This window comes from Olea europaea, chromosome 8, assembly GCF_002742605.1.
Source record: "Olea europaea var. sylvestris chromosome 8, O_europaea_v1, whole genome shotgun sequence".
Lineage (NCBI taxonomy): Eukaryota > Viridiplantae > Streptophyta > Magnoliopsida > Lamiales > Oleaceae > Olea > Olea europaea.
The window spans coordinates 10,255,741-10,278,114 of record NC_036244.1 but is presented as its reverse complement, the minus strand read 5'-3'; the positions used below and the strand labels follow the sequence as shown (position 1 = coordinate 10,278,114).

At 33.9% G+C, this 22,374-nt stretch overlaps 1 protein-coding gene across 1 annotated transcript; it reads right to left on the bottom strand.

Annotated features, from left to right (window-relative positions):
• Positions 1–13,936: 13,936 nt before the first annotated feature.
• Positions 13,937–21,691, bottom strand: LOC111398770 (LRR receptor-like serine/threonine-protein kinase ERECTA). Its single transcript, XM_023025857.1, has 27 exons — positions 21,070–21,691; positions 20,608–20,746; positions 20,447–20,518; positions 20,269–20,340; positions 20,096–20,167; positions 19,912–19,983; positions 19,751–19,822; positions 19,586–19,657; positions 19,432–19,503; positions 19,169–19,237; positions 19,009–19,080; positions 18,815–18,886; positions 18,388–18,459; positions 17,429–17,500; positions 17,267–17,338; positions 17,111–17,182; positions 16,924–16,995; positions 16,733–16,804; positions 16,597–16,668; positions 16,438–16,509; positions 16,240–16,308; positions 16,080–16,151; positions 15,877–15,950; positions 15,642–15,770; positions 15,175–15,522; positions 14,721–15,091; positions 13,937–14,595 (listed from the first exon to the last, which is right to left on the bottom strand). The coding sequence occupies exons 1-27, from the start codon at positions 21,149–21,151 to the stop codon at positions 14,227–14,229; spliced, it is 2,946 nt and encodes a 981-aa protein (XP_022881625.1). The 5' UTR covers positions 21,152–21,691; the 3' UTR covers positions 13,937–14,226.
• Positions 21,692–22,374: the final 683 nt, after the last annotated feature.

The window sequence follows — 22,374 nt, the reverse complement described above, 5'->3', positions numbered from 1 at the left end:
GTGATCAGTGTTTTAAATGGCGACGTCAAGGCCTAGGCGTGATGCTCGGCCAAAACGTCAAGCCAAGTGGCTTGGCGCCTTATTTGGCTGTCAACAACAATTGTTAACCGCTAAGGCGCGACTAGGCGCAATTATGCGCACTTATCATCCTTTTTATTTATTTTATTTTTTTAAATTTTGTGTTGTGAAAAATTATCAATGGCTAATTTCTTCATTTTGTCCTAATTTAAAACAACCACTTGTATCGGAAGACACAGATGATGAATTAGTTGGTCAAATATGCTGGTTAGTTGAGAGCTTGAGAATGAGCAAAATTGAGAACATGAATTCGTGTCAAGAATCATCATCCTAAAAAATGGGTAGAGTGACTATTTAAGTTTTTTTGTTGAACGATTAAAATATGAACTCAATGTTTAGTGATGGCTAAATTTCAATATCTGTGATTAATTCATATGATCGTTGAAAAAAATAAAACTTAAGTTAATATGAATAATTAGAGGGACTAAATGATTATTTATGCTTGTACCTAATTATCGAATCTTGATGGTAATAAAATACATATATGACATGTCAAAGGAAAATATTAAAGATTTATTGGATTTTGTGATCTTATATATACCAAGAGTGCAATCTTCTACTTTTAGTGAAAAATTAAAGAATAATAATTACGTTAGGTGGTCTAGGGCCGACTAACATTATCTAATTATTGGAGAATAGATAGTATATTCCGATTAGGATCCTGCTGTGACTTTATAAAAGTATTGAAACTTAATTGCAATTATTATGAATATCTAGAGCTAAGTTATAATTACAATAATATTTTAAACTTAATTGTAATTGCTCTAAATATAAATTTAATTGTAATTATAATTGAAGTTCTAGACTACGCATGTAATTAAATATAAATTAATTGGATTTGGGCTTTAATTACAATTGCTATTTAGATTTTAATTAAGACTCCTATTTGAATGTGAATTTTTTATTGTATATGGATTGATACTTTTTTATCTCTGTAAATAGAGATTAGACGATATCTAGAGATCCTACAGAACATAATAAAACATAATACAATAATTTCATAGTATTCAAATTTGTAGAGAGAAAAAATAATAATTTTTCTTCATTCAGATGTCCAATTCAAAAATTTATTTCTTCATTTAATTAAAAGAATGTGTCCAAACACGATATAGTATTGACTGTGAAAATACCAAAGAACACTTAGACGTTTGTAGCTATCAAGTTTTAAGAATTAAAAGCTGGGAGCTAACGAGTTAAAAAACTGGAAATTCATGATTCAAATTCAATTTAAGAATTAATTATTTGAATTTAGGTAAATATTCAAAAATTTTATTTTTGATATAACATACACGTGAACATGTAGACGATCTTATTTCTTGTATTAAAGAAATTCTTTAATTTTTAGGTAATTCTACTTTCGAATTTCAACAACTGGTATCAAAGTAATTTATACTATTCATATGCTTATTATTTCGGAATCTTGATTACATATTCTAGTTGAATGATGTCTAGAAATATTTTATTACCTGGTGATTGAATTATTGAAATATTTTAAACTGTGATTCAATTATTTATGGGCAGATCTTGATTTTAATTTATAATATCGAAGTTGTAACAAGATATGGATTACGATTGCATCATCTTAATTAAATTTTCTTTTCAATTAGATTTAAAATTGTAAGGCTACAGAACATAGAATTCATGTAATTATTTAAATTTTTGTAAACATTGAACTGTAAATTAATTGAAGATTGAAGATCGAGACAGCAAAGCATTCATGAATTTACCAAAAAATTAATTTCGACAACTGCTACTGCAATACACAACAAATTGCCCGACTTTGAGCTGTATCTATTTTTGTATGGATTGTGTCAAATCTGGATAAGTGAAGTTCAGAATTAATTATTTTTGTTGGGATGCTACTGTTGGATTCTTGGATTTTTTTTTTTGAGCTGAAAATTTAGATTAAATATTGGAATTGGGTCCAATTAGTTTTTAATTTAATTCTTGAGTCGTTTTTGGGTTACAAATAATTGTTAATTTTATTGTTTTATAAATGCTTTAAATTATTGTTTGAAAAATAATTGTTCTTGATATAATGACATATAAATTTATTTATGACATCACTTGTGATAATATGAATATGATGCATAATATTGAACATCAATTTTTTCTTAATTATTTTAATTTAGATTAATTTTTAATAGAAAAGTCAAAATAATTGAACTATATATTAATTTGATTGACATGAACAGTTCGTAATTATTTAAAATTAAAATTCATTACTTTAAAAATATTGAGTGGGGGGAATGTGTTTATTTAAATAAAAAATCATGATCTTCTTTGATCAATCCATAAGCAAACATGTTTGCTTTGTATCACTAATACAACAGACTTCCTATATGAGGGTCATGTAATTCGAGTTGCTTGATTATATTTCTTTATGATAAGATAATCTAGATAGAATATATAATATAATTTGTGACCATCCTACAGATGGCGAAATTATTTTCAAGCATCTAGAGATTGAGACAAAGGTTATACACTCAAATCGAGATCATTTATGAATCTCCTATAGAGACTCTTGTTTATGATTTTGGTGATCAAATAGAACGATACTAGACTTACGTAAACATTTATTATTAGATATAATTTGTCTAGTGGGAAGCTTCCAACTTAATTAGTTGACACAGTGATCTTTCCAATGGAGAGGCATGTTGGATCACAAGGATCAAGTAGTCGTCCCATTATTGTAGTTAGATGAACCTATATAGGCATTCGTACATCGTATACTAAATTATTATCCACTACTCAAATTTAAAATGCAATGGATGATTATTTTTATGCGAAATATTACTTGGCCCATTTTTCTATTATTCTAAAACAAAATAAACTAATCAAAAAATATATATGTGGATTGAAAACGTAATTTGATGTTTGTACTCATGTGAAAAACTTAATTTTGCACTTGAAGGATGTTCTGATGGACCTATTGAGATCATTTGACAAGTTTAAAAAGGATTGCATATGCTAATTAGGTGATTGCAAACAAAATAGCTCACTGTTACATTTTAACTTCAATGTCAAAATGTCAAAGCAAAGCTTGAATGAAAGTCATAGTACCTTTTATGACATACTACACACCTGTCAGGGCATGTTTGATCATCTGAGTAGGAATGCATTTTTGAAACAATTCGTATCTTATAGAATATCCGCATGAAATCCAGAGTGCCTATGAAGTTTCATTGTTTAACTGTGATTGCACACTTCAAATGTGGCTAAAGTCTGGGTGCAACCATTTATCACGAAGATTCAATTTTGCATGGTATTGAATTATTTATCTGAAATGTTTTCACAGTTTATTATGAATTATCACTTACATAGTATAAAGATAGCATTAATTGAGCTAAGGATAGTCATACTGTGGAAAGTGATCTTAAGGGTACAATGATGACGCTTGTGGATCATTTGGCGGCTCATCTGGTTTCAAGCCGAAAAGCATATTTATAACAAAAAGGAAGAAAGCTAACAACAAGCATGGAAGGAGCTAAAGGCCCAAAGCATATGGAAAGTTGAGAGGAAAGTGTTCCAACAGTGGTCCAAATGATATTGAGGAAAGACTGCCCAAAAGTATTAGCTAAAAATGAGGTGCGGGTGAGTTTTTCGTTATTGAATATTGTTTAGTAGTTGATACTACAATTTTTTGTGTTATAGATTTTGCACCACTAACATGCTTGCATGTCAATGCGGTGCTTTAAAAAATAAAAGACTCAATGAATGTTAGTTTAAAATCAAGAGCAATAGTTTTGACAAGAGCGTAGGAGTTTTTTTCCAGTAATATCTGATCTATAGACACTGTTATTATGTCCTGCGAATGAAATAGAATTTGATTTCTATTTAGGGTTTCATAGAACAAGGTTATCCTATAAAATCGACATCTGATGCGCTGTATTTTATTGAATAAAGTTTATGTTTGTGCTAGACATTTTGATTAATAATTTTTATATTTTAAACTATTCAACATATGAAATAAAATTTATTTCTAAAAACCACAAATAAAAGTTGTACCATACTAGTGACACATATTTATGGTACCTTGAACAAATCAACCTTAAAAAATTATAAAGACCAACTGTAGATGGCCTTCTCAACTTAATTAAGATCAAACAATTATCAAAAAGGACAGAGTCAAAGAGACTAAGAGATCCTTTGTAACAAAAAGGACAGAGTCAAAGAAGTATTGAAACTAATTCATTCTGATACGTGTGGCACTGTGAATATACCTGGAGACAAAACTATGAGTGATTACTTTAGATTTAATAACATTTTGCCTAAATGATTTGAAAGTCATGTTTTTGAGACATGAAAAGAGTGCCAAGCTAAGGTCGAGAAACGATTGGGGAAGAGTATTAATATACTTTGATCTGATTGAGGTGAGTGAATTACCCAAATGGTCACTGAAATTTGTAAAAGATTTTAACGGGATCACTGAACTTTAAAAATCATCAAATTCTTCACCGAACTTTGCAAAAGGTTTTTATGAAGTCACTAAACTTTAAAAATCACCTAATATATCATTAAATTTTGCAAAAAAAATTCTCAGAGGTCCCAGGGATCAATAAATTATTGACCTGTGGGAAACTTTTTGTAAAGTTCAGTGACTCCGTGGAAACCTTTTGTAAAGTTCAGTGTGAATGGGGTGATTTTTAAAGTTTAATGATCTCGTGAAAACTGTTTGCAAAGTTCAATGATGAATTTGGTGATTTTAAAAGTTCAATGACCTGGTGAAAACTTTTTGTAAAGTTCAATGACCATTTGGATAATGCACTCGATTGAGGTAGTAAATATCTTTCAAAAGAATTCAAGGACTACTTGATCAAAAATGATATTGTTTCTTAAATACGCTAGGCACATCTCAACAGAATGGCACATCAAAAAGAAAAACATGACATTGTCAGATATGGTCACATCAATGATAACTTTCACAACTCTACCTATCTCATTTCAGACATACACCGAAGACAACTGCATAAACTTAGTTCCTTCCAAATATGCTCTCAACTCCTCTAAAATTGTAGTATGGATTTAAGTCCAGCTTGTATCATATTCAAAATTTGGAGATTCAACTCATGTGATGAAAGGAAAGACAGAAAAGATGAAGCCTAATTCAGAGATATGGCCATTTGTGAGTTACCTAAAAATACCAAGGAATATTATTTTTATAATCCTCTAGATAAGAAGATCTTTGTTAGTACAAATGTAACCTTGTGGGAGGATAATTATATTAATGAATGATAGTCCAAGAGTAAGGTTGTATTGGAAAGAATGAGTGAGAGCAATTTCACCCCCATCAATTTCTAGAACACAACCTAGGGACATACATCTCATGTCATCAAGTATACCTGGACAACATGATTTGAGTCAAAGAGATAAGCTATCATTTAATCCTATTGATCAATAGAACATTGATAGTAACGGGGGGATAATGGCATCACCTGATGGTGATGCCAACATTGATGATAATATTACGATTTCAAATGATACCGTAGTCCAAGATCAATCGCCCCTTAGATAAAGTCAGATTGTCATCAATTAACCTTCTAGGCACTTCTTGATTCGAAAGTAAAAAATGACGATCTCCTTAATACAAGTTGATGGTCTGACTTCATATAATAAGACTAAAGATTATATAGATGCACCGATCTACTTATGGACTGTAGTAGACATTGAGATCTTGGAATGGAAGTTTCGACGAAGTAATTAAGACATATGGTTTTGATTAGAACTTTAACAAATCTTGTTTGTTAGAAGATGCACAACAAAATTGTAATTTTTTCGATGCCTTATGTGGATGATATTTTACTTATTGAAGATAACGTGGGAGCATTTTCATCTATGAAAATGTGATTGGCCCAAAGGCTTTATATATTATCAAAATGCTTGTCAAATTTGCATATAAGATTCCAAGAAAGTTAATCTGCCCTTTAGAAATAGATTCCAACTATTTAAGAATCAGTCCCTTAATATTCCTAAAGAGATGGAGCGCATGAGTAGGATACCTAGTATATCGGCAGTTGGTAGTCTCATGCATGCTATGTTGTGATATAGACCTGACATTTGTTATACTATTCATATGATAAGTTGATATCTATCTAACCTTAGGATCAAAATATTGAATTGCAGTAAGCATATCCTTTAGTAGCTCCAAAGAACAAAGAGTTATATGCCCTAGCCAGATCTTGTTTCGATAGGTTAAAAGGATTCGGACTTCCAGAGTGCTGAAGACTATCACAAGTCTACGTAAGTATTGTTGTTTACACATAATGGTGGGGCCATTATTTGGAGAAGTATCAAGCAATCATGCATTGCAGATTTTAACATTGAATCCGAGTATTTGGCAACTTGTCAAGCTACTAAATTTGTTGTATGACTTAGAAAATCCAAATGTACATTGGGTGCATGTATTTGCACTGCCCTTAAGTGTGTATTAGGATAATAGTGGGACTTTGAGAAATGCTAAAGAACCAAAAGTCATCAGAGGGGTAAACATATCGAATGAAAATATCATTTCTTAAGAGAGATTTTTGGTCGATGATAAGATACACTTATCTAGGCTGTTAAATGAGATTAATTATAATAAATTTTGATGATTTATGACTTAATTAAATTTTAATTTTGTTTGTCAGGTAAAAATCGAGGCGAAATGAGGAATTGGAAGAAATGAATGAAAAGTGGACAAAAACAAAAGAAATTTAAAGTTCAGGGACCGAATATAACATCCAATAGTTGATTTGGACCATTATAATGATAATTGAAGATCACATATGATCCATTGGATACAATTGGAGGTCAAATGAGAAAAATATAGTTGAAATATTTTCACAAATCAATTTTCAGTCGAAAAAGTTATACTCCAATTTTTCAGCCTCAAATTAAAACCCATTTTTTGGGTAGCGAACGTTCGAATTGAAAAAGAATTGTATCCTTTTAAATTATATTTCCGATACTCTTTGAATTACCTCAATCAGATATCGAGAGAGAAAGATATGAACAAAATAATGAAAACTGTTCAAGGACGAAGCAATCAAAACCCGCGAAAGCAAGTCAATTCAAGCGCACACACAAGACACAAATTTCTTGACCTGAAAGCAATTTAGCATGCTTGTACACGTGTCTGAGCCAATTTCGCTGATGAGCTAATTTCATTTTTTTATTTAAACTCTTATTGATAACAACCTAAGGACGATTTCTTGATCTAAATTCAACCCTTATAAATCTAGAACTTGGGAGAAACATGAAAAACACTCTCTTGCCTCTTCATACAAAATAATATCATAAAACTTATCAAGAACAAGAGGTCAATTCACCCCTTTTTCCGAGAAGATTAAACCCTAGAAAGGAATTAAGCCAATTACATCAAAAAATAGAAGATTTCAATCTTAGACTTGAAGATTAACATTTTTTGCTTTCTTTTATAAACCTTGCTGATGATTTTTCATTATTCTTTTTTGTAATTTATTTAAAGTGATGCTAGGCAAAATCCCTTTTTTTTGTTGAATGAAGATGAATCCTATTACTTTATCTATTTTAATTCAAGACTAGTAATTTAGTTTTTTTCATGCGGTTTTGGATTAATTTGGCATTCCCATTGTATTTTTAATTGCTTGGTCACAAATTGGAAATAAGTTGCTTGTTGCAGTGTTGTGAGACTCACAATAAGTTTAAAACGAGATAAAATCAACCAAATGTGCAAATAATGTTTGGAATAACATTTATCATGTGTGCAGTTAAATTGATAATCTGAATTTTAATGCATTTCATTCTTTCAAATTTGGGCTAGGAATGAATTCGGGTAGTGGTTAGAATTGAGTTAATTTATCGTAGGGAAAAAGTTAAATACATTAACTTTGTCGCCTGTCAAGAACTCGTGAATATGATTAAACTATAAAATTGAGGATTGAAATAGATAACAATAGGGAGAGTCGAATTCTAATACATTTATCCATAAATTGATACAAAAATAATTTAGCATAAATCACATTATTCTCTCTTTTGTTTACATAATTTGGATTCCATAGATAACTAGTAAGCTTGAATTGAAATTTATTCCATGTGGGATGATACTCTTAATTACTAAAACTACCACTTGTCAACGAACTTGTACGTTTATGGAATTTTAGTAGAGAATATGTGGTTTTCAGTAAGCTTACTAATTGGATAAACTTGTAGACTCGTTTACTAAGAGCTTGTCAGCTAAGGTTTTCGAGAGATATACAAGACATAACATATATACTCTAGAAGAAGTTAGAGATTTGTTGGATTGTGTGCCCATATAATATATTTGGCTATAAGACAATAATTTTTTATAAACAAATTGTGATTTTATTTATTTATTACATTCATTTTAATATTAAGGATGCAAATTAAAGTGTCTATGATTACTTGTGATAATATAAGTCGGGTACTTGCGTTGAGATAGTATGAGACAACTTATATTTTGATCATAAATAATTTGTTCATGGTTAATGTATAAGGGTTGGCAACTTGTATTGAAAGGTTGTAGTATTAACTGGTTAATTATTTGAGTTTGTGATTTGTCCATATCACATAAATAGTTGATACTAGTATACTTGGTGGGTAACCATATTGAATTTAATTCTATAGCATGATCGTGAGGAGAATTAAGTTTCACTTGGTCACCTTGTATTTCAGTTAAATCCCTTGACATGGTTATGTATATCTTTTTATTACTTTAATAGTTCTTTGATTCATCAATGGATGAGATCGATTTAATTGATCAAATATCTTGGTGAGTTGGGAGATTGAGAATGAGCAAAGTAGAGAATATGAATTTGTGTTGAGAATCGTCGCTCTAAAAAGCGAATAAAGTGAGTGCTTTAACATATTATGTTGAAAAGTTAAAATCTGAGCTTAATGTTAAGTGATATATAAACTTTGATATCTGTGGTACTAAATTTAATGAAAATAATTAGAAGGGCAAACGATTATTTATGCTCTTATCCAATTATCGAATCTCAGACGAGAATAAATTACATATACGTAGGTCTGAGGAAAATACTACTTATTTATTTGTTTCTATGACCTTATTTGAAGTGCAGTTTTTTTTACTTTTAATGGAAAAAGTAAAGATTAAATTAGATTGAGTGGTCTAGAGTTGACTAGATATGATCTAATTATTGGAGTTTGGATAATATATATTCGGCCAGGTTCCCATGGTCTCTTTACAAAATATTAAAACTTAATTGCAATCCTTATAAAAGTTTTGGGTTTAATTGTATTATCATAATATTTTGTACTTAATTGTAATTACTATGAAATTGTAAACTTAAATGTAATTGTAATTGAAGTTCTAGATTACATATGTAATTAAATATAAATTAATTAGATTGAAACTTTGATTGAAATTCATATTTAGATTTTAATTAAGATTTTAATTGAGAATTAGTTTCTTGATTTAATTAAAAGAATTTAAACACCACCGGTGTAGCATTGATGTTAGAGAATACCATACAAGACTTGGTGGTTTGGGGCAATCAAGTTCTTAGAATTAAAAGTTGGAACCCAGGATCCAAAATTAAAAAGTTCGTGATTCAAATAAAGTTCAAGAATTAATCATTGAATTTAGGTAAAAATTCAAGTATTTTATTCTTGACGTAAGATATACGTGAACTTCTAGACGATTTTGTTTCTTGAAATAAAGAATTCTTTTAATTTTCAAATGATTCTACTTCCGCATTCCTGGGAATTTACCTATTCCTAATGCTGTTACATAAAAATATAGAAGATGGGACAAACATTATGCCCTAATATAGTCAGCAAGTATAAATAAAATGTATTCGTAGAGAAATATGCACATAATGTGAATAATAACGAGACAATATTCTGACTTCCTTGGCAGATCAAGGTGGCCTTACTATAATGATAATTCCAATGAATATAATGATACCCTACAGGAAGAGGTTGTGGCTATCTCCCGTTTTATATCCAACATGAGAATTAGTGATTGAGTTTAACAAAAAATTACTTAGAGAAAAAATGAAAGAAAGCCAAAAACATATTGTGAAAAAAAAATAAAAAAATTCCTCATATCTGGCACACCTCTGGAGCATTTATAGATGCTTGGTGCCATGTAACCACTAAGCGGTTATTATTCACTCGTCCAGTGTAACACATCCACTCATTAGGTGGTTTTCACCCACATATCTAGTGGTCGATCTATTATACCGTGGTTGTGGTCGGTTGGGGCTAAGCATCCGTTTCAACAATGAACACTAAATTAAGCAGGCAAATCCAATAGATTTCTTACCTGTCTATGATTGATTAGGGACTTATTTGCCTCCCTTTTTCAACAAGTCATGCATTGACTTTAGAGGATTCTTTGAGAGCAAAATCTTAAATGCCCAATTTCTAGTGCCATTCATTAACGCAGTTATCACGGCAAATATTTGAAGGTCCTTTATATCAAGTGTAGCCCGACTAAACCTAGCCAAATATTCCTATAAGGACTCATCTATCTTCTGGACAACTTGCAACATCCCAATGGCTGTCTTCCTTTTTCTCCTGCCACTCAAGAAATATGCCACAAAGCTCCTAAAAAGATGATCAAAAGTTATGATAGATCAAGGTGTTAGACTAGCTACCTAGTCTCTAATCTCTCTCCTTAGCGTCAGTGAAAAGGACCGACACGTCATTGTATATGGGGCTGCATACAATCTCATCAAATCAACGAAAGTTTGCAAGGGATCGAGCGAATTCATGACTTCGTCATACATTTCTCTCATCGACTGTTGGAAGCTTTTTGGTATAGGGACTTCAATGATTTTCAGTGCGAATAAGTCTTCTTCCAAGACCATCTGCTTGCGCCTATCTTTTCTCCTTAACAATGCATCCTCTATCTTTTGGACCATCATTTCTTCCATCTCAGACTCCAAGTTTATCATAGGACAGTGAATTATGACTTCATGGGACTCTTGGTATGCAATTGTTAGTTGAGTAACTGAGGGTGCAACCGTTTGCGTCACTTGAGATGGTTTCACTACATTTTGTGGTGGAATAAAGATGGACCGACCACTCCTTGAGTCCGATTTTGCAAAAGAGTCATCATGGCGACCAACTGAGTCTCCAGGATGCTAAACTGACTATGTTTTACATATTGAGGATGTGATGGTAGGTGTTGACCTTGGGCAATAGACTTCGACTCCATCTTGGAGTAGTAAAGGTCTCCTTGATCCATTAATAAAGTTGGAAGATCGTCTCACTATTATTTCATGGCCCCATCTGTGGGAAATTATTCATTGGAGTAGCAATGTTGAAAAGGCATTATTCATATGTGGGAAATTATTCATTGGAGTAGCAAAGGCTGCCTTGCCTTCGACTCCATCATGTTTCCAACCAAACATGTCACTCCTAGTTTGCCTTTTCGACATGGCTCATGTTCAAAAAATTTCCACAAATGGGGCCAATGAAATAATAACGAGACAACTTTCTTAGTAGATCAAGGCAGCCTTCGCTACTCCAATGAATAATTTCCCATAGATGAATAATGCCTTTTCAACATTGCTACTCCAATGAATAATTTCCCACAGATGGGGCCATGAAATAATAGTGAGACAACCTTCCAACTTTCTTAATGGATCAAGGCGACCTTTACTACTCCAATGAATTATTTCCCATGAATGAATAATAAATTTTCGACTTGGCTACTCTAATGAATAATTTCCCATGGATGGGGCCAATGAAATAATAACGAGACAATCTTCCGACTACTTTAGTGGATCAAGGCGGTCTTTGCTACTCCAATGAATAATTTCCCAAGGATGAATAATTCCTTTTCGACATTGCTACTCCAATGAATAATTTCCCGCGGATGGGGACAATGAAATAACAACGAGACAACCTTCCAATTTCCATAGTGGATCAAGGCGGCCTTTGCCACTCCAATAAATACAATGAGACACATGCAGGAAGAGGCTGGGCAACCTTTGACATGAGAATTCGTGATTGAGTTTGATAAAAAATAACTCACAGAAAACGAGAGAAAGCCAGAAACATATTGTGAAAAGAAAGATCCTCATACATGGCTAGAGATGACAATCGGACTCGTCGGCTCGGGCCCGAAAGAATCCAGAGCCAAGCCCCATTTTGGGTTGCCGGGCATAGAGCTCGAGCCAACCTACATGGCTCGCCAGCTCGAGCTCATGAGCCTATATTCAAAAAATAATAATAATAAACAAACAAACAAACAAAACTACAATTTAAAGGCAACAACCTGCTGCCTTCTTGAAATTTAAGGCAGCACCCTCCTGCCTTTATTTAAAATATAAATAAATAAATAAACTCGAGCCTGTCCGGCTCGATTCGATAAGGCTTGAGCTTTGATTTCTTGGCCGAGCTTTTGCTCGGCTCGATTAGGGTTCACAAAAAAGTTCAAACCATTTTACTCGAGCTGAGCCCGAGCCTCTCATTTCGGCTCGTGAGCCGGTTCGACTCTACCTAGCATGCCTTTGGAATATTTATAGATGCTTGGTGCCATGTAACCGCTAAGCGGTTATTGTCTACATGTCTAGTGGAACACGTCTACTCACTATGTGGTTTTCATCCACGTACTTAATGGTCCACCCACTGAACAATTAATGGAATTATCAATAAATGTCAGGCGGTTGGGGTCATGGTGGTTAATCTACGATACCGATAGTCGGGCTAGCACGGTGACAGTTGTGCTAGGCATTGGTAGTTAGGTTAGCATAACGGTAGTCAAGCTAGAGCAGGTAGTTGAGCTAGAATGGCAGCAATTGAGCAATTACCTTCACTTGATTGACCATTGTAGTCCACTATTCATATCACATAGTGTCATAATGGATTCTAATATTTATCAAGAATATTATTTTACAGATTAGGAATGTTATAATCTACTTCTCTCAATCATGATAACAGTTTTATTTTTATTTCTATTTCTATTTCACGGGATCAAATAAAACTCTGACCTATATACATGCTGCTGTCTAGCCTTTGTAGATGACCAAATATACTACGTGTAGAAGCATCTAATGCATTTATTGTTCTTATTACGTCGTAAGGATAGATTTAATTTCACATTGTCTTGAATTCAAGTTGAATAACTTGCTTCAATCTATTTCTCCAATTTTGGATGGAGTAATGTATTTTTGTTTCAAGAATGGCACTACACGCAGGGCCTTTACAAACACACACAAGCAAGGGTGTGGTGAGTATTTTTGGGGTAATATTTTAATAAGTGTTAGATATTTTTCAAATTTTCCTACATTTTTCTCAATCAGTTCATTAAGTTTACAGATTTCCCTACATTTTTCTCAACAATAAAGTGGGTCCTCCCACATGTGAATAATCTGTATGTTTTCTGTGAAATATGGCTATGTACATATAGCTTTAATCTTGTTTCAAGTTAGTTTTCCACAATACACTCCTCCAGCCATGGTGATAAAGATAACTCAATAGGTGCCACAGCTTTTACGAAAATGCGACTATTACTAAAAGCAACCAATCTTAAATGATCCCAATGCCCGATTCCTAAGAACAAAGAATAGAAACTTTCGAGAAGTCTCAATGCCACTTGGATAGCAAAGCAAAAGAAAGGCCGCCATTAGGAAGCCTTGGTCACAGCAGCAACGTCCGACCCAGATTGAGCAACGTCGGCCACTATTCAACATTGTGCCAACAACCAAACTGGTAGAAGACAAAAGTTTGAATTAACAAACAAATCAGACCTCAAAATTTATTTTAACAGAAGAATCCTTCCCTTGCGGGGCTGCAATTTATGGCCATTTATTGCGGTAATTGCTACGCTGCAGCAGTCCCTATCTTTTGCTGTTACTGACGCCAAACAATAAATTTCTGGTTGTTGCACGAAAAGGAAGAAAAATAAACCACAAGGGAAAATCTATGTGCTAGCATATATGGATGGCTAAGCATCATACAGGCAGTTCCAGCCTAGATTCAATGACAGTGGTCCTCGACCATACTTGATACAGTACTCAAAATGTCAATACTATTTCTTCTTGATGGCGGCAATGAGCCAGTCCATTTTTTCAGAGCATAATTAATTGGCAATACATCCGTATACAATATTTCATGTTTTGCCCTAGATTCTTTCAGCAGAGCAAGAGTTCCCTTTCTTTTTTTCTTTTTTTTTTTTCCTGCCTGAAGATAAGATCAACTGGTGTTCTGGGATATAACTTCCCCGAACTTGAGGAAAAGTTGGGCATCCGAGGTGCTCATGGATGAACAATGAACCAAGTGAGGAGTTTTGAGATTTGCATACTCATCCATGTAGCATGGACCTTTGGTGGATGGGAGGGCACCAGGTGCTGATGGGGTCAGCATTTTCGGATTGGATAGTGGCATCATGGTCCCAAGAACTCGAGCCACTTCATGCATGGTTGGCCTCTCTGATGGTTGTTTCTTAGTGCATAAAAGTGCTAGCTGAAAAACCTTCTTGACTTCTCCGAGATCTTTACATGTTTCAGAGATCTCTGGGTCTACTGTGTCCATGACTGCATTGTTCAACGCCTTGGTTAATATCTGCAATGAATAAGAAAGCATTCAAGGGATTAAAAATGAAATCCCCATAAAAAGATGAACAATATATATCACAATGGATATTCAAGTCTATTAAAAAACTTGGGATGAAAATAAAAATAACTGACCAGATGATGAAGATTGGATTCGTTATCCACAGCTTTTCTTCCAGTAAGCAACTCGAGTAGGACAATTCCATAGCTGTAGACATCAGACTTCTCTGTTAGACGGGAGGTACGGGCATACTCAGGATCGATATAACCAATGGTTCCCAATATGTAAGTGGAAGTATGGGATTTGGATGCACATAAGCTTTTGGCAATGCCAAAATCTGTTAGGTGGGCCTCGTAATCCTTGTCTAGTAAAATGTTGGATGACTTCACATCCCGGTGGATTATGCGAGGGCTACAATCATGATGAAGATAAGCAAGCCCTTGTGCAGCACCAAGTGCTATATGGAGACGTGTATCCCAATCAAGCTTTTTCTTCTTTGTAGGCCCTGAAATTCAAAGCATTTCAACAACTAATTCAACAGAAGTGCAAAAAATACTATGCAAAAACAACAGAAAATGGATTACCGACCATGAAGGAGATCCCATAGGCTTCCATTTTCCATGTAATCATAAAAAAGAAGATTTCCATATGGAGAAAGGGAATATCCTTGGAGACCAACAAGGTTCCGATGCTTGATGCTCCCAACTGTCTTGAGCTCTGTCTCAAATTCCTTTAGGCAATGTGGGAACTGAGAGTAAAGTTTCTTAATAGCCACAGGCTTGCAGTTTTTAAGAACACATTTGTACACAGTGCTTGACGCCCCATAACCAACTATGTACTTTTCACTCAAGTTCTCTGTCATTCTCATAATGTCTTCATATACATGAAGGGCCATATTCATGTGAAGGATAACAAGCTTTGGGGACGAGTAATTAACTGACAGTTGAAAAAGTCGTCAGTTAACATATTCTACCCACTCGAATAGGCAATACAATGAAAATTAACTACTACTACTGATTAGACATGAAAAGTATTGGCAAGAGAAGTTAATCCACCTGGTTTGTCGAGTGGTCCATCCATAAAAGGTTTTGTATTGTGTGGTCGGCAAGCAGCTACTAAGATCATGAGAAGAATTACCAAGGCACCCAATGCAATTCCCAGTATAGCTGCTTTTGAAATTGCAACTACAAACGCAAATGAACAAAATATGAATGTAAAAGATTAGAACAGTTCTCAGACACTCAGGTTATGGTGCTAATGTTAATTCCGATTCAGATACAATGGTCTCACCTCGCTCAGTTGGGCGAGATGCATGGCAAGAAGAGCTAAGCCAGTATCCACAGAGACCATGATTACCCAAGAAGCTGAAAATAAAAAGGTTAATTAAAATGAACCAAGAACGGTATGCCAAATAATTAAAACAAGTAAAGAAACCTCGTTGCTCATTAGAAATTTTAAAGTCAAAAAGGTGGTTGAAAAATGAAATCTGTCACCTGTCAGGTAAAAATCTTGAAAAGTTATTGCCCGTCGGAATATTCCCATCAAGGTTGTTATACGATACGTTCCTGCAAAGATACAGTTACATGCAAGAAAATAAATAATGCTTTCTTGCATCAAAAGTCGTAAAATACTTGCTGGTATTGGTGAACTTACAGAATCATGAGACTGATACAATTGGCAAGGGACATTACATCACCAGATAAAGTATTGTTCTCCAGATAACTGTTGTTTCTCAAGAAAGATTAAAATAACTTATTAGTTGAATGAATCACTCATTAAAAACTGAGGACAATAAAGGGATATTTTGTTTGACATATAACTGTCAAAATCATTTGGAGGCCGACAACTTACAGCAAGAAAAGATTCTGAAGCTGACCAAGTTCCTGAGGAATTGGGCCCGAGAGCCGGTTGTTTGAAAGATCGCTACAATTAAAAAATGTGATTCACAGAATCAAAAGATTGATCAAAGAAACTAGTTAAAATTTCCTAGTTATGTAGTATGCTTCTTACATCTCCATAACACTTCTTAGATTACTAAACTCAGCTGGTATGATTCCAGTCAAATCATTCTTGCTCAAATTCCTGTTAAGAGACAGTTAGATGAAAATATATAGAATGAACTAAAATCCGGTCATGACGAACTCACAGTTTCAGGAGATGTTCCAAGTCACCAAGTGAGGAAGGCATATAACCACTGATTCTATTGTTTGAGAGATCTCTATTCCACCCAGAGAGGAGAAAAAAATTATCACTTAATCATAATTAAAATTAAGCATTCGTTTAAAGAGAAATTAGACATGGGACAAGTTCATAGATAGTTGGCAACCAGGCACTCACAAAGTGTCCAAATTTCCAATTCGTGATAGCTCAATTGGAATGGGGCCCTTAATCTCATTGGAGGATAGATTCCTATACAACATAAAGAAACACGGAATTCATACTCATAGCACATCCATCTCCAGATACGAACTGAAGAATACAGGCAAACGAAAATTTTCAGAACAAACATCAGTGAGAAACTCACAAATAAGTCATGCTTTCCAGCTTTTGAAATGCCAGGGGAATAGTTCCATTCAATTTGTTACCACGTACATTACTGTCATCAAACCATTCAGTAAATAATCTAGAAAGACTAAAATTAAAGAAAGAAAAGAAATACTAAACTACATCAGATGCTTACAGGCTATTCAAATTAGTACAAGAGCTAAGATTATCTGGTATAGGCCCATCTAAGTGGTTGTTGGCAACATTTCTGTGACAAAGCAACAGGATTAACTTAAATTTTCTGATCTATATAGCGTGATATAATATAATGAAAACAGTCATAAGAAACATGACATACAAGTCAAATAAATCTGTGAGCTTCCCAAGTTCTGGTGGAATATTCCCAGTAAGAAGGTTATCGTTTAGTTCCCTGTTAAACAAAAAAACACTTCAGTACAAAAATTGTATATCATAATTATTGATCCGTAAAAACTAAAAGCCCATATATTGCTTCAGAAGCAGAAGCCAAGTGCTCGCTATCACAGCCTACAGATGTCTCACATGAGTGTCCATTCAGGACATAACTGTGCAGGTTTATGCAAAATTACTATGATGCTTGGACTCGGGTATGGGTATCGGGTACATATCTAAGTGTCGAATTTTTTATTTTCTAAAATTTAGGATACGGAGACATGGTTAAAAAAAATCCAAATTTCGGACTTGGGTAAGTGGATACGTTTTTCAAGCTTCAATTTTTTTTGTTAACCCAAGATGTCATTTTGAATAGATCAAAATCAATTGCTCGCAAAGAAGGAAATGAGTAATGAATAAAAGGTTAAAACAAATAAAATACAATTTTGAGGTTTAGTTTTCAATTATAGGAAATTCATTATTTTGAGGTTTAGTTTTCAATTATAGGAAATTCATTATTTTAAATGTTATATAAAATAGAAAATAAGGGACTTGATTACAATTTGAACTTAGTGTAGCATTATATGAAACCCATTTTCATTTAATACACGCAGAACCCTGAACTAAAGGGAAGAAAAGGGAAAGAAAAAAAGGAAGAAGAAGAGAAAGCCTAACACCGTCGCATTTCTCTACCCTCTCAGAAGCAATGCTAGGTTTATAGAGTAGAAGCGAGAAAGAAAGGGAAAAGACAAAGAAGTTTAAAAAGGCAAAATGTCCAGTTGAAACTTGGAGTATCCGACATGTATCCCATACCCATGTCGACGGACATGGGTACTACAACCATTTCGAAGAGTCCGAGCATCAAAGTGCATAAATGTATTGAAAAGAAGACTAAAAGTAACATACAAATAGTGGAGCTTTGTCATGTTGCCTAGCTCTGGAGGAATGGAGCCAGTTAGCTTGTTGCCGTGTAGATACCTACAAATTAATATGTTTCTATTAGTAAGACAAAGAAAAGACATTTAGTAAAAATAATGGATATTACTAATTATGTCAGTATAACTTTACATTTTTATGGTTCAAAAGCAATTCAATGTAATGGTAATTATGTATTCAGTAGGTAACAAAATATATTATTTATATTTATTCAGAATTAGAACCAATATTATGAAAGAAAAGCAAGAAGCAGAAGTTCTGGTTATTGCACTCCAGATGAACTATCCAGTATTCCATCCAACATGATCATATACAAGAAACTTTCATGACTGTTAATCCAAATTTGAGCTTCACCGAGTAAAATAATGAGAGTTCAAAAGGAAGTTACAATACTAACAATTTCTCAGTGTAAGTTAAATTTCCGAGAATTGAAGGGATTGGTCCACTCAACATGTTGCAGCTAAGATCCCTGTAAAGTAAGAGTTCAGTGACAGCTTCATAAACATAGAGAATTAATTAAATGACAAGCAGATTGTCAAAAACATTAATTTAACTCGTAAGGTGATACAATGGGAACTAGAGAGCACTTACAGAACCGCAAGTGCCTGCATCAATCCAATTACAGATGGAATTTGCCCTGAAAACCGGTTACCTTGCAATGATCTAATGCAACAATATGTAGAGGTTAATGAATTTATCATACAGAGTGCAAAACAACGCTCTCCAAAGAAGAAAGCTAGCAGAGACTTACAAGGTAGCGACTTGGAGAAACCCAATGTTGAATGGAATCTCCCCTGTAAAGTTGTTGTATGACAAATCCCTGACATTGAAAGGAAAGAATTTCACTAAACCATGTCGAGCACTATTGACTTTGTTTGGCAATGTGGATTTATGCAGCATTGTACAACATAAAGAAAGAAAAAGAATGTCTAAATCCGATCTCATCTTTTCCAATAGTATACAAAAAACTGCTCATAGAGTTCAACACATGCTTAGCGAAGGCGAGATACATACAAAACCTGGAAGCCAGTGCAGTTGCCAATACTATCAGGAATTGAACCCGTCAAGCTATTGTTCCTAACATCGCTGTATGTAATAAATGACAATCGTCACTTAAAAAAGTGTAATTTAAGGCAACTGTGATAAGAGCATATTAATCGAAACTTACAAGTACCACAACCCCGTCAGTTGACACATGTCAGGGGAAAGAGTGCCGACTAAGTTATTTCCTCGCAACCCCCTGCGTTCGGAGGAAAAATGTTTATGTGCTTTACAAGAATGATATCTACTAAAGGATGAACTCAGACCAATATTCATAGATTATCATACTCACAGATACTGAAGAACTTCATTCCAATAAATAAGTCTAGGTATTTCCCCACTCAATTTATTCTGAGCCAGGTCCCTATAACAATGATTTGAATAAATTCACAATTTTATGACCTCATAATCACAAACTAGAGATGGGGATGAAAAGATTGTAACAGAACTTACAGTATTTTCAAGTTTGGAATCTGAGACAGTGTTGAAGGAATCGGACCGATTAACTGGTTATTTTTCAAAATCCTAGTGAAAGCAACTATGCTGAATTAGTCCTACCAGCTTGAACAGAGAAACCTATTGCAACAGAAAATGGGCAAGTGAAGAAAAGAACAGGCACTAGGAAGCAAAAACTCACAAGCTCTCCAGCTGCTTCAGCTTTGAAAAGGAGAAGGGAATGTCTCCATGCAGAAGATTGAAAGATAAATCCCTGGTAACAGCAGAATTAAAATCATCTTCAAAGTAACTAACGGTCACTATAATTAGGCCTAAACAAAATCCATATCAGTGAACCAAAAAACATTAACTTACAAGCTTCTTAAAGATGAGCAATCACCAACTTCATCAGGTATCTGGCCTGAGAGCCTATTTCCCCTCAAGTCACTATTATAAAACGTACACAGCAATTTCATCCTCACTCAGAACCCATAATAGTTGAACACTTAGGAATAAGACAAACAGAAAGATTCATATATGGTAGTAAATTTACATTGAGAGAAGGCCCTTGAGCTGTCCAATTGCAGTTGAGATTTCACCATCAAGATTCAAACCCGAGAGATTACTATGGAAATTTAAACACAACCCACCATTTACAAAAGATAAAAATTACTGTAGCAGCTGCAGGTTAATAGAATAAAGGAAGTGTCTTACAGTGCAACCACATTGAAGGTGACATTATCGCAGGTTACCCCTCTCCATACACAATAGTCTGCAGATGGAGAGTCTGTCCAGTCATATAAAACATTTTCCACATCTCTGAATGACTTCTTCATGTCCAGCAAAGTTGCCCCTTTCATCAAGATAAATAAAAATAATCATGAAAATCTGACTAGTTCTATGAGCTCAAATAGAGCTAGAAGGAGAAGACGATTTCAACACGAATTGGTTGAGTGTCAATAAGACAATAAAAAAATCAAGATTTAGAAAAGACAATGACGTGATTATCTAGTATAATAATGTCCCAAGTGATTTTAATAAAGAAAAATGAAAGAGAAACTTCCTCAAAAAGCGAAATGTTAATATATAATTACTAAAATATTAAACTATAAAGACCCAAGAATGATGACAAATAGAGAGAGATCAGAAACCCCAAAAAATAAAAAACACACTAACCGTCATTTGAATCCCCGGAAGCAAAGCTCAAGAACAATACTAGGAATCCCAGAATAGCGATTATTTTCAAATAATTAGCCATAATCCCAACTTAAATTTGGCTTACACTACACTCACAACCATCTAGAAACCAGGTTTTTCCCAGTCCGACAAAAAAGACAAGTTGATGTAAAGGCCTTCTCTAGAATACGGTTTTGGGCTGAAACTGTTAAAAGAGTTTAACTATGAGAGCATTGAGTCTTGGATTTACAGAATTGATAAAAGAGATTGGAGAAGAAGGATATAATTATTCCAGTGAGAATTATGGAAAACTGTGAAGAGCAATGTTCAATCACATCGTTTAGCCAGGGAGCTGCTGCAAGGTGTGTGTGAGAGAATAGAAACAACTCTCTCTATTATACAGTGGGTACTCAGTTTCCCCTCTCAAAAAACCCATAGAGAGAGAGAGAGAAACAAAAAGATATCGATGTGCATGTATACGTATCTATAGAGTGAGAAAGATGCAGCCTTTATGTATGTATAATGTATGTATGTGTAAAGAGGGAGAGGGACGGAGAATTATTTTTGTAGAGAAAAAGTTAAAAGACCATCTGCCAAGGTTCTGATACTAGGCCTGCTGCAACATTACAGCTCTCACTTGCCAGTCCCTCTCCCCGTCCCCCTCTCTCCCGCACCCCCAACTCTCTCTCTCTCTCTCTCTCTATATATATATATATATATCTATACATATACATATATGAATGCTGTATGTCTATGTAATTATTTTCAAAAAATTGACTTAATTTTCGTAACTTAATTTTCTGAGGCTGCGCTTCGCTCCATTACAAGTCGCCAGGTCACCTTCAGTTCAGAGAGGAGAGCGCTTAAAGAGGGCAATCCTTTCTTCAGTTGACAATCTAACACTATCATTAGCCATTCATATTTTTAACATTCCTTCAAATCTATAATTTTTTCTGCTCCTCTGGAAAAATGTATTTAGCCCTTGTTTGAGCCCATTTTTACTTCATTAAAATGAAAAATATTATCGTTATCCATCACATCAAGCCATCATTTTTAAATTTCTATCTCTGATGTGGGGCCCATAACGGCTCTATTTCTCATTCTCATTCTCATTATAATATGGCTCAAATGGGCTCTTAATAAATTTTAATAAAAAATAATAAAATGTATGATTGAAAAGTTGTGAAATCATTAAAATATGTAATTAAAATTAATTGTTGATTTTGACTTAAATATTAATCAATTTTAGTTGAATCAAACCAGAGACAAAATAGATTCTTAAAAGATCAGTAGAAACAGATAATT

Bases quoted from the DNA above. Each gene is read 5' to 3' on its own strand.
- LOC111398770 (XM_023025857.1), bottom strand. From the start codon at position 21,151: ATGGCTAATTATTTGAAAATAATCGCTATTCTGGGATTCCTAGTATTG. The intron at 19,984-20,095 runs GTGAGTTTTTGC...TGCTTTCACTAG, and splicing joins CTGAAGCAGCTGGAGAGCTT to GATTTTGAAAAATAACCAGT. The intron at 19,823-19,911 runs GTAAGTTCTGTT...TCATTGTTATAG, and splicing joins ATTCCAAACTTGAAAATACT to GGACCTGGCTCAGAATAAAT.